This window comes from Microtus pennsylvanicus, chromosome 9 (genome assembly GCF_037038515.1).
Source record: "Microtus pennsylvanicus isolate mMicPen1 chromosome 9, mMicPen1.hap1, whole genome shotgun sequence".
NCBI lineage: Eukaryota > Metazoa > Chordata > Mammalia > Rodentia > Cricetidae > Microtus > Microtus pennsylvanicus.
In genome coordinates, this window is record NC_134587.1 from 34,035,102 (window position 1) to 34,048,698 (window position 13,597).

Consider the following 13,597-nt stretch of genomic DNA (forward strand, 5'->3'; position numbering starts at 1 on the left):
ATCTCCTGTGATGTGCAATCATCACACCAAGTCACCTCAATGTTTCCACGAAAAGGAAAATATCTGTTCAAGTACAGCCTGGGCAAGAATGTTGGGTGCTTGGGCAAGAAAGTAAGTAAGTGCCTTGTCACCGAGTTCCTGTCTGTAAAATTCCAAGGAGTACAGCACTCAACAGTGAGGAAAACTGAAGAAGTCAACTAATGCTCACGCAGCAAAACCCATATGCTCTGTGGAGTCTCAGGAATGGACAATGCCACTCACAGCTGCTGCCTTCAGCCTCTGGGTCTCTGAGGTGCGTTCTGCTCAGCAGGTGCATGCCCTGATGACCCCACCATCCTTCTGGCCTCACCTCACATTCTATAACTTTTCTTCAGACAGGGATGCTTCATTCCTGCATTGAGATTCTCTGCTCTGGCCCACGTTTTCCTACTTTATTACATCCATGTCCTGCTCTTTGGAATAAATTTGTTTCTGAAACCCATCATAAGCCCTCCTCCCAATTTTCCTGGATTATCTGACAGGACAGATCAGATGTTGTACTATTGACAAAGTTCCTATAGTCTGTGGCCTGGCAAACAGAAGCAGCAAGATTTTGAATGGGTTTCTAAATTTACAGAGAACATTCTTTGCAAGTTTTGTGGTAATTAATAAACTTTTTTTAAAGCACCAGCTGCTCTTTCAGAGGAGCTGGGTTCTATTCCCAGGATCTACACAGAAGACACAACTGTCTGTAACTCCAATTCCTGGGGATCTGGCTGACACCCTCTTTTGGCCTCTGTGACACTGCCCTTGCTTGATGTGAGACAGGTCCACAGGCTGCACAATGTATACAAATAAAATAGAGGTACACAAATCTTTCAAAATAAGGTAACTGCAGTCCTAGATTGAACACTTAGAATTTTCAAAGGACATTTGCATAAATAGCAGTTGAAATATTTTTCACCTCCGTTTCGTGGAAACTCTGACTCTACTTAGCCCTTCCTTGAACATGCGTCTGTGTAAATTACACGTTTGGAGAAGGTGGGAGCAACATTTTCAAACGCAACAACCATCTGTGGCTCTGGAGAGGAATCTTGTGGTTTTGACTGCAGAAGCCCAATGACCCTTCTGAGATAGTGCCTGCCTTCCTTACTCAGCAGACTCCCACGGTCAGAGAAAGCCCATGAGTGACAGCTGTGGAGTCATTGGATGAGCCTGGACCTGGGTCTACATTCCAGGCCTCTTGTGCCTGACCCTAGTGAATGCAGTTAGACAAAGACCTTAGGTCTTCCTGTGGTGATGGGAAAAGCATCCTTTGCCACTGAGTTTGCAGAAAGGATGAGGTAAAGCCTGAAGCTCTGCTGTTAACTCAGTGAGAACTTCTGCATAGCATTTCCAGAAGGCACCTAATCCTGATAGTCTCAAAGGAGATCCTGGATCCAGCTCTTCCTGACCTTGTTGTGTTCTGTGGCGTTGTCACAAATCAAGCCCTATTATGGTTCCAGTGCTAGTTTTTTTAACATTACCAGCAAAAATATTTTGTTTGCTATAAGTTAAGGTTCATAGAAATTATAAATTCATTTATAACTTTTGCTGCCATGTAAGTCATGTTTCACATTATAAAAATATCATAACCCGTTTAATATGGAACATTAAAAACTTTTGAAAGCTGTGTCTCTGGTGTGGGGGGAGAGTTAAGAGGGTAAGGTGTCTACTGCTCAAGGATCAAGGCCGGAGTTCAAATCCCCAGCTCCCACAAAGAGACAGACAGAGAGAGAGTGAGAGCGAGTGCGCGCGCGCGCGCGCGCGCGCGCACGAGAGAGAGAGAGAGAGAGAGAGAGAGAGAGAGAGAGAGAGAGAGAGAGAGAATGTGGTCTGGGCTTGTAATCCAGCAGAAACAGGAAGAAGCCTCGAGTTCTCTCGGCATTCAGTCTTTCAGTCTAGCTTACTAGGTGAGCTACATGGCTTCCAAGATGCTGTCTCAAAATGTGTTGTTGAGAACAATTAAGAGTACTTAACATTGCCTCCTGCCTATACACGAACATGAACATGAGTGAGCATGCACACATACACCACACACATTCCCTCACAAAAATCTACACCTATAAAGTATTGATCATGCTAAGTATTTGCATGTGGAAACACCAAAATAGTCTGAAGATACATTGCAGAGGTTTTTCACTTGCTGTGAAAAAGAAGCACACCTTTTGTAGTAATAGTTAATAGAAATGGGTCCAGATGAGCCTTTTTAGACACTCTCAGAACTTTTGTCTTTAAACACCACAGGTTGGACTGGGGGTGGTAAGGCCCTCTGTACTGGACTATTTGAAGCCATTTATCATACACCATTTCTTCAAGCAAGACTGGAATTGTCAACGTGTAAATGATCATTTGGATCCTGTTATCTGAGAGACTGTATAACAGAGACTGTTAACAGAGCAGAGAAGCCCTGACAGGGACATCAAGACCATGTAGCCTTTCTTTTAAAGCACAAGGTGACTTGCCTTAAAGTCCCTATGCTCTGTATCATGGGATAAAGAAATTGCATGATTTTAAAACAGAGGTATTTGTTACCATGAAGAGAGACAAAAGATTAGCAAGGGGAAGATGTGCAGGGAGGATTTTTCTCCTTTCTGAATTTGGCTGAATGCTGGCCCCAAGTGAACATCATAGTCTGGAGTGACTTTGAAAATGAAATTCTGCCTTGTTTTATTTCACTAAAACTTGCTTAACTATTCAAAATGCATGAAGGCAGAGTGATCAGGAATAACTCAATTGCAAACATGTCCTTTAAATATTGGTCTGAGGAGTTCAGAGTCTGTGCACAGTGTTTTGCAGGACAGGATTGAAATCATCAGTATACCTATCTTTACTCACAACCTTGTCTTAATCCATCCCAAACTGCCTTAGCCTTTTATACACACTCTGTAAAATAACTGAATCTAATAGTAGCTGCAAAAAAGAATATCTTTTTTACAAAGAATTGGGCTTTTAATCATATTAAATACTTTAAACCTTTACGATCTTCTCCTTACTTCAGATGTTGCTCTGACATTCATTCTTGCTAATGTGTGGATTCTACCCCTTCTATTCATGGGATGTTCTTTTATAATATAATGGAATCAGCAATAGCATATCAACCAAAATTATCTGAAGGATGCCGCTTCTCAGGATGCAAGGTCTCTGCAGCATAATATTAAAGACAGATTGAAATACTGCTTCCCATGGTAAGGAAACACAACGAATTGAAATTCTAATCAGAATATCAAAGCAAGTATATGTTACCAAGATCTTCTGACATGCTAACAATAAAAAGTATTGGATACCACATTCTCATCTCCATTTTTACATAATCATTTGAATAGTCAACAAGTAGCTGGCTTCAATGTGGACAATTGAAGAAAGCTTAAAATATAGCATGCCAGGAGTGTGTCAGCACGCTGAATAATTTCCTACAAAATTGACCATGTCAAAGAAAAAAAAAAAACATTTGTAAGTGTCTTTCAATAGACCACAATAAAAGAACAGAAAACCATTGCCACTTACCCACCCTGCAACCATCTTTAATAACCCAAATATCTGCATTCTAGGGTATCACTTCCTTATCCAACAGCACAATAGAATAATATTAGTGGCAAGGGGATCATATCTTGCATTTTTATTAAATTTCCTCAAAACTCTCCAGTTAGATTTATTTAGGCATTTGTCTCTAAGATTGGCAACATTTTGATGATTTCTGCATATAAGTTAGAAAGCACAGAGCATCCGCACAACAACAGAGGCTAAGAAAAGTGCTTGCTGGTTTGCAAAGGAACAAATCCTTTTCATCTCTCAGGTTTCTTACTTCAGAATATTTCCAAATACAGTGCCCTTAAACAATGAAAGACGTTTTCAAGTGAGCCCTCCTCCCAGAAATAGCCGTCAGCGAAATCAGGAGAAACTTTTGCTTCGAGCGTATATGTTTGTTCATGAATTAGAAAACTGACCCGATTTTATCCAATCTGATACATTAAAGTTAGGGGGAACACTCCATTCCTGTGACAGACATTATCGTTTTATATGCTAAAACTTTCATGCGTCTTGGTGGCTATTTTGTCAGGTCGTGTTTGAGAACCTTCTTATGGCTCTTTACACAATGCCTTAGTGTGTTTTTCACCACGGAAACTGAAAAGGCTGTTTCCTATTGCTATTGTTATAGAGGCCTTTTTCACTTATTAACTACGTTCTGAATAGCGCCTATTGGCATGTAGCTATCAGCTAGTGGTCTCAGGCGTGTTACCCCCGTCGCTTTTAGAAGCACTTTCAAGCTACAACTTTCCATGCTCCGCCTTTAACCATTTAGTCTAAAATCATAACCGAAGATACTGGCATAATACTTCCGTAACAGAACTTTGAGTCTGTCAGTCGCAAATATGAAGAAAAAGAACACCAAAACAACACTTTTTTACCCTCAAAGGAAACAAGCTGATGTTTGAGTTACAGGTGAGAGCTGTACATTTTGTAGACATATTTACACATTCCTACCAGCAACGCTTTCAAGTTGTTAATCAGCAGAAGGAAGTTAAAATTACATACCTTTTCTCCATGATGTCTTGCTATTAAAGCTGGTATCAACTCCTGTTAATGACTCTTTCCACAAAACGGAAAAGAGCAAAGTCACATGTCCTATGAAGAGGCCTGTGCTGGTTGCTGCTTAATCTCAGTACTGAAGGGGAAAAAAAAAAAGGCGGGGGCAAAGGGTGAGCATAGACCTTAAAAAACAACCCACTTCCTGGGTACATGCCACTAACCACACATTATTTGATTTAGGGTTTGACTTGCTCAGCCAGCCAACAATATTATTATTTATCAATGATACAATATCAAGTATTGTATATTTATATGGGCTACATCAGGTTTAATGTGCAGGGGAAAATGTTATTAAATTTTTACCCACCGGTTTGGGTGGGGTGAGGGGAGGAACTGGCTGTCAAGAACAGTAGAAACTTCCTCTTTCTGTCTTCTAGTAAGGCCCTAAAAACAGTCTCTCCTGGGTTAACTTACGCACGTTCAGGCTAACAGAAGGCACTGCGTACCCACCGGGAAGCCAAGAGGTCACCCCTGACATAGTGCGGGTGCTTTTCTCACTCGTTGCTAGACATACAAAAACCGATTGGGGGTAAAAAGGGCGCAGGGCTTTGGGCAGATGGCACCAGAACCTCAGAGCACACAGTCCAGAGCCTGCAGGTACTCCAGGAGAATAAGTAGCTGAGGGTACTTGCTGCAGGCCTGCACATGGATGAGGTTTCACCCTCGCACGTTCTCTGTTTCCCAAGCTGTTTTGACATGTGCTGAAGAGCATTTGCTCAAGCCGCGCAATCCTTTGGTCTAACGTAACGGAAAAGACAAAATAAGTGGTCCAAGAGCTGTCCTTTTGGGCGAGGTGCTGTCGCCTCAGCTTTCCAGAGCATACAGTACCGGGTCTCAATAACAGTCATAATAGGTGCATATATATTGGGCTCCAGAGATCAGAAAATCTGACCCTGAGTTACCAGGCTTGGTTAGCTCTTTGAGAATTGCAGGATAGTCACAAAAGGGAACACCTGCCTTCCAAATATGTGAGAAAATCAATTAGAGTCTACTATGGTGGCATGAATTGAATAAGACCTCCGGGGAGTACAGTGGTATTGACTACTTTACCGTCCTCTTCAATTTATGGTCAGACCTCCTTCCTGGGTGGACCCTGCTTAGGCATAGGGGTCCTAAGGGATTGATGGGTGTTTGCTTTTGGCGTCAAGGAGAAAGTAGGAAGAATGACAATAGAAGTGAGGAAAGCTGAATTCAGCGACCAGTTCTGATACTGCTGCTTAGCCTTGGCCACGCCATTTACAGTCCCTAAAATTCAGTTAGCTATCCATATAGCGGAACACACGGCTATGAAAATTCTACTTTTGAGAGCATACCAAGTAGATTTAACTAAATTTTATATCTTGAAAAATTGTAGGTACTGTTTGATTGCTGTGAAAGAAATCATAGGCAAGGCAGCTCCTATAAAAGAAAGAATTTAAATGGAAGCTTGCTTACAGTTTCAGAGGGTCGTTGGTCCATTATCATTGTGGCAGGAAGCAGACGGGCACGGCAAAGAGGCAGTGGCTGAGAGCTACATCCTGATTCATAACCACCAGCAGCAACAGCAAAGACAGAGAGAGAAAAATAGAGACAGAGACAGAAAGACAGAGACACAGAGAGACAAACAGAGAGGCAGAGACAGAGAGACAGTGAGAGACAGAAAAACAGAGAGACAGAGACAGAGAGACAGAGATAGAGAGACAGATACAGATACAGAGAGAGACTGGGCCTCGTGTGGCCTTTGAAACCTCGAATCCCACTCCCAGTGGCACACTTCATTCAACAAGGCTATGCCTCCCAATCCTTCCCAAACAGTTCTACCAACTGAGGACCAAATATTCAAATATATGAACATATGGGGTTCCCAGAAATTCAATTCAATTTATCTGAAGCCTTGGTAAAATCTGGATGGACTTGAAAATTATTAACAAGTATTAATAAAATGGGGTCAAAGGTCCATTTTCTTTTCACAAGGCCTTGTCCTGGAGTGGTGGCTACTCATCCCGATTACGGCTCTCGGGCTTGTGCTGTCGTCACCCACTGGTGCACAGGTTCATCCACTCACAGAGGGGATACTTGGTAAAGGCTTGCGGTAAGCTGCACATTGGGGCAAGCAGTTCACTTTCCTTCTACCCTTGGTTTGAATCCTCCCAACTGCTTCTCGAGCCAGACAAAATTAATTTACAATTTTTACCCCTAAGGAAAATGGCATTTCTTTGTGGGCCACATCAGTAGAGAGGAAGCAGGGGTCAAACTCCAAGACTCTGACCGTGAGCCCCTGTTATAACTGGGCAGGCTGTCTTAGAAACACTCACTCCACAGCAAAGCCCTGAGTGAGAGATACTGAATACTGAAGTCCCCCTTTCAGAACGTCCTGTAGTCTCTCTACTGCTGAGGATGACGGACTTGGAAGTTAGGAGTCATTTCCGGGAGGAGTATTGAAGCCAATTTCCCAGAATGTTCTCTAAAAGTTAAATGCATATCAAGTAAATGAAATGAAGTTCACTATAAGCTCTGTGTTCATAGATGCAAAGCAGTGGCTTGGCATCAAACTGCCCAGGTCAGTCTACAAATAGACTCAACACAGTGCTAATTATAATTGTAGTGCTAACTTTTGAAGAAAGTCACTAGCAACTTCTAGAATTTCTGTGGAAGTATGAGTATCTAAAGTATTTGAGTTTATTTTGTAATAAGAACAAAAAGTCAGATGACTTGATCTGCTAGATACTAACATTAATATATATATGTATATATTGCTATGTGTTTTGTAGCATGTTAATATATACAATTATATATATATATATATATATATATATATATGCAAAATAAAATTGGACACAGTAGTGTACAATCTCAGCACTTAGGAGCTAGAGGTAAGAAAAACTGGCAGCTAAAGTCTGGCCTGAGCTAAATATTGAGTTTGAGGTCAGCCTGAGTTACACAAGACCCTCTTTTAAAGAACAAACAATATTTTAATACCTAAATCAATGTTATTAGTTTTTTATAGCACTGTATACAATAATTATTATAAAAACTACTCTTTGAGAGTAAATCCTAATGCTGATACAGTGAAGTAACAAACCTGCTTTACTTTTTTAAAGGCTATCTTTCCATTGCCATGGAAAAGAGCAAATGTATATAGATTGGGCGAAATAATTAATCATTTCTATTACAGATATAACATAGAGATAGATGCCTGGAAAAGAAAAGCCTGGTAGAAATGGATATATTTCCAGAAGATTTATATAAACCAATAGAAAAACCTCTAGGCAGGCTAATTTGGATGAAAGAACAATGGAATCACATGAGGTACTTGTGAAAGTAAATGCTAGAAAATGGCCTACACTGGTGAGACTATGATGAGGCCATTCTAATAAGAAATCTAAAAAAACAAAAGCAAAATAAAGTGCACTCAAGCAGTTGACTCCAACACCCTGATTCTGGTGCCCACAATGGTCTAGAAAATTGCTCCTATAGAGTGGCGGCATCCATGATCGTGGGATAGAGATGTTGCAGACTGGGAGGAATTTTCTGTTCAGCATACTTGAGAAACTGTATGGAGTTCTGTTAGACTCTGGTGAGCGCTGAAGGATGAACCAAGCGATTACAATCACCCGCAGCAGAGATGATTGGGTCATGGACCAAGTTGGAGCATCAACAGAGGACAATGGTTAAATTCTGGAAGGTGTTTGAAAATCGACTCGCCTGTGTTTTGTTATGAGCAGCAAAATATCCATCAAATGTGGATAAGACAGAGATGGCTTCAGAGGAACCTAGTGGGAGTACCATAACAGCGAGGCTACACATAGAACTATTGACCTCTGAGAAGCTGTCTGTGCTCACAGTGCACTTACCCAATGTGCAGCTGGATATGAAGGTAAAAGACTAGGGGAAAAGGTAAGCTAACAATATATATTTGGAAGTCAGAAATATGTAGCATTTACTTGTGTGAGACTGTATGTGCAAGCATAGAGTGATCACAGAGAAGAGAAAGGTCATGGGAGGACTCTCAGTATGCAATCAAAATATTATGAAAGATTGTGAAAGAAGAAAAAAACAAGAAATTCTAAAACAGAATAAGGAAGAGGAGGAGACTTGGTATCTTGAAAAATCAAATCAAGTGCCAGGCAGTGGTAGCACATATCTTTAATCCCTGAACTCAAGAGGCAGAGGCAGGGGTATCTCTGTGAGTTCCAGGCCAATCTGGTCTACAGAGTAAGTTCCAGGACAGGATCCAAAGCTACACAGAGAAACCCTTTCTCAAAAAAAAAAAAAAAAAGAAGAAGAAGAAGAAGGAGAAGGAGAAAGAAGGAGAAGAGGAAGAAGAAGAAGGAAAGAAAGAAAAGAAAAATCAAATCAAATTGTTTCTTTGAGAGGTTTTCAAGCTAATGGTTCAAGAATTAAATGGAAGTGGTCAAATTGTCTATAGATAAGCAATGGTGGAGGCCATTGTGACCTTGATAAAAGTAGCTCTTGTTGGATATATGGGAAAGATATCGTATTATACAGGACTGGTATGCTGACTCAGGAGGCAGAGGAACTTACTGCCAATTCTGATGACCTGTGCTTGACCCCTGGTATGTACACAGTGAAAAGAGAGAATCAAGTCTTAACAGATATCCTCTGACCAAGACACATGCATCTTAGTGCAAACACACACACATACACACACACACACACACACACACACACACACACACACACGGAATTTGGAAAAGACCTTAGTACATTAAAAACAGGAGGTATAGCTATGGTTAAGGAGCTCTTATGTGACAGGAAAAGTTAGAAGTGGAGGGCGGTAGTGTGGTACCCAAGAGAGAAATGTAGCCATGGGACTTCTTTTATATGTTTTTGTTTTTTCAGAACGGGAAAAGAACACATGGATTTGGAGGATGAGTCTTTAGAGGGAAAAAGCGATGATACGGGAGGAAAAAGCAGAGAGGATTGTGGGAAATATCGTGAGAGGGGAGCCATGGCCTTGTCGAAGAGTCTAAAGAGCATTCTGGGAAGCAGAGATCCCTGCCTGAACTCCTGGGCAAGGTGCAAAAATACAGAGAATCCCGGGTTTGGAGTCATTAGAAGTTCTCTTCTGGTTGTCAGTAACAGAAAAACAGTAAGGAAGGAGAATTGAGATTCAAGAAAATGGGCAAAAATATAGAGATTTAGGAAATAGGAGTCAGTCAAACAGTAGAGCAAGGTGAGATTCTGGACTTCTTAGAGCACTGAATCTAAGTTACATCTGTAAGCTTGGACAGAGAACCTCGAAAAGTGTTGATAACCGCCTGAGGAACTCCTCCGAGGACCACGGCAGGGCTCGGGGAATTCTGTGTGGTTTTAAGGACTGATGGTTGGGAAACGCTGGTACAAAATATGATCAAACTTTTAATTTCTCGTGCAGAAATTAAACATCAGAACCAGGTATTTATGGGGGGGAGGGCGAATGTGACAATTCTCACAAACAAGCGTCACACTGTTCTGGGGAAGGAAATTGGATGTGCTCAGTCTCTCATTCACTCGACAAACAGAAAGCATTGTTTTCTTTCAGATGTGTCCCCAAGAGGTGGAATTTCTCAGATGTCATTAATGCTGCTGATGAGGTACGGCAGAGAGGAAGCTGTTGGAGAGGCTGCGTATTTGTGCCCGACCTCCCAGACCCGAAGTAATCATAGAAACTGTACTAATTGCAACACTGCTTAAACAATGACTCTAGCATATTCCTAGCTACCTTTTACATCTTAAATGTCTATTATTTTATATTTTACTATGAGGCTTGTGATTTACTGGCAAGGTTCCTGGAGGGCTCCCATGAGCATCTTTCTCCTTTGAGGGCTACATGGCCTCTCTCTGACTCCACCTACTCTCTCCTCCTCTATCTGCTGGGAATTCCCACCTGACCCTATTTACACTGCAATAGGCCCAAAGCAGTTTCTTTCTTAACCAATAGTACTCACGGCATACAGAGGGGAATCCCACAACAGTAAACACATAATTAGTCAACGTAGCCAAAGTAGAGCAATCACAAAGAATGGAAAGCAAAGTCAGCAGACAGCAACTATATGCAGCTCTCTGAAGAGAGATAAGAATTGGATATGGACTGTGTAAGGTGGAAGAGAAGATAAAAGGTTTTGTCCTTTTCCAGTCTCTAGTGAAACCGATGCTAGTTTGAATGAAGCAGTAAGGAGAGGAATTTTGTTGACATAAACACAGCACAGACAGCTCGCTGAAGCCTTGACTCCAAGGAGGTAAAGCAGGGTCATTAGCTCCAGTATAGACATTGACAGCTCACAGTGAGGCGAGAAAAGGGGAGCAGATGACGGTGGGGAATTATGACATTTCTGGTAAAATAGCAACACTTGGTGCAAGACTGCTCAGGTATATAGCCAGAGAAGGAAGACCCAAGAAGAGGAAAAGTGGAGACAAAATTGAGTTTGTATAGCAATTTAAATTACAACTGAAATGTTTATTTGTCTAGAAGAAAAAAAACAAGTAGTAATTGCACCGAGTTTGGGATGTCAAGGTGAGAATAGTGTTTGGTGGATATGGTCCATGTTACCAAGTGGGTAGTGGCCATTTAAAGATAAGGGCATGCAACTTCTTCAGCCCCCCCTCACCTCCATCCAAACACACACTTTGATGTATTTATTCATTTTGCATGTTTGCGTTTTATATCAAGAAGGGCTGCACTCCTATAATTTCTTTAAATGCCTACAAAATAAAGTCTCCAGAAGCTGCACTGGGCTTTTGGGCCATAGGTAAAACACATATGCCAGGTCTCAGAAACGTGGGCCTGACCTCTAAGCCTCAGGTGCCATTTTGAGACTCCTAAACATTTCAGTCTCTGATGAGAGAAGCAGAAGCAGCAAGAGGTGCATTTACGGGATGCCTTTGTTTCTGTCAGAGGCAAGGCAAGTTGTGGTGGAACTTCCTGTTGCAGCAACAGTGCCTGCTCAGAGAATGGGCTCTGCCTGCCCAGGCAACACTGTAAAAGTACAAATCAACGCTAAGCACACAGCCAAGTCACCTTCTCTGAAAGAAAGGGGCCATTCAACGGGAGGGCAGGCATGGAAATCTCCAGCTCACTGAGCAAAGTTGAATGCAATCCCCTGGCCAAGAAGCCTCTAATACCGAGAAAAGAAGGAGATAGCACCAAGGCTGTCAGAGTTAGAAGCCACTGCTGCTTGGAATCCAGAGTGGCTACAACTGCTACGCAAGAGGAACTAAAAAAAAAATAAAACAGAAACAGGAAAGCGTATGAACGCAAGGCAGAGCAAAACTTGAAGAGAAACTGAAAATGAGTTCATGCTGAGGCGCTAAAATTATAATCACAACTCCCATATTTGAAATCCAAAGGTAGAATTCCATGGTAAACTGCTGTTTGGGCAGTGAAACCTCTCTGCCCTTTTCACGAAGCAAATTGGAAATTTCCATGCAGCAAGTGCGCTCTTCAACCCAAAGTGTTCAGCAGCCCACCCTGCCCCAGCATTAGGAGGAGGTGTTTGCCTGGTAAAAAAAAAAAATGTACCCTTATCAAGAAGCTGTCAACCTTTGCCAAGGTCAGTAGTACAAATAAAGAACCCGACGAATAGGTTCCTTGGAGACAGACATCATACAAAACCTGAGGTTTGGTCTGCATCTATCTAAAAGGACTGACAAAAGCCTGTGTTGCTTAGAGGGCCTCTGGGGGCTCCCTGACCAACAATTTCTGAGAAGCAATCTCCCTCCCTGGGACCTTTATTCTCACTTCTTCTGGAAGCAGCCGTATTTAGTCATGCAGAGGGTGTCTTAGGCTTACAAAACAGTAAGTTTCCATGTGGTTTCTTCGTAGAGCTTTGCTTTGGTTAGCCCTCCTCCTTAGCCCCTCCCCATTCCCTTCCCCCACCCTGTCATCATCTTTGCACTTACTCCTTCCTGGCCCCAGTCCTGCCCCTAGTCTCCTTTCACCTATGTTCTATACTGACTCTTCTACAAGGGAGTCCTTCCCCCCAAGATCACCTTCCTAGATTCCACAGGAAATCCAGGCTAAATAGTCAACACTGAAGTCCCTCGCCAGGTTGCAGATCTGTGATAAAACGTGCAGTATTTAATCTGTCTGGCCTGAGTGACCTCACTCAGCACAAATTTCCCAGTCTGTTCCATTGGTCTGAAAGTTTCGTGACGTTAGTTTTTTTCAAAGTTAAAAAAAAAAAGCAAACCTTCTTTTGTGTGTTTGTAAAACATTTCCATATATATCCGTCTGTCGGTAGGCATCTAGCCTTTTTCACTTCCTAATGAGCATGAATGTGCAGATAGCACAATAGTATGATGCAATGTCCTTTATGTGTGTGTCCAAGAGTGCTATGCTGGGTCAGATGGTAGCTAGACTTCTAGCTCCTTGAGAAACCTACAGGCAGGTTTTCAAGGGGACTACACTAATTTACGCTCTCATCAAATCTAAAGGTCTTTTCCCCATGCTCACCAGCATTTATAGTCATTTGTGTTCCTGGTGCTGACCATTGGGATGGGAGTTGGATAGACTCTTAAAGTACCTTCCTGCCACATTTCTCTGATGTCTAAGAATGTTGAACTTCTTTTTAAATGTTCATTAGCCATTTGTATTTTTGATAGTTCTATTTAGTTCCATAGCCCGTTTTCCCTATTTATTTTTGTTTTTGCATCAGGATTAACGTTTTCCCTCCCTCCTCTCTTCCCAGTGTCCTCCACCCCATCCACTCCTCCTCCCCTGTATCTCTTCAAAAAAGGGCAGACTTTCCATGGATATCAGCCAGCCATGGTATATCAAGTTGCAGTGAGACTAGGCATCTCCTCTTCCTTTAAGGTTGCATGAGGCAATCTGGTAGAAGGAATGGGTCCCAAGATCAGGCAACAGAGTCAGAGACAGACCCTGCTCCCACTCTTAGGAGCCCCACACGAAGACCAAGCTACACAGCTGTAATATACATTCAGAGGACCTCGGTCAGTCCCATGCATGCTCCCTGGTTGTTGATGTAGTGAGTCTCTGTGAGCTCTATGA

At 42.1% G+C, this 13,597-nt stretch overlaps 1 protein-coding gene across 1 annotated transcript in view; it reads right to left on the reverse strand.

Moving 5' to 3' along the window:
• Nucleotides 1–4,647, reverse strand: part of Arhgap15 (Rho GTPase activating protein 15) — a 606,047-nt gene extending 601,400 nt beyond the window's left edge. The window contains exon 1 of the mRNA XM_075985303.1: nucleotides 4,555–4,647. Within this exon, the coding sequence (XP_075841418.1) occupies nucleotides 4,555–4,565 (11 nt within the window). The 5' untranslated portion in view covers nucleotides 4,566–4,647. The remainder of the gene's footprint in view (nucleotides 1–4,554) is intronic.
• Nucleotides 4,648–13,597: the final 8,950 nt, after the last annotated feature.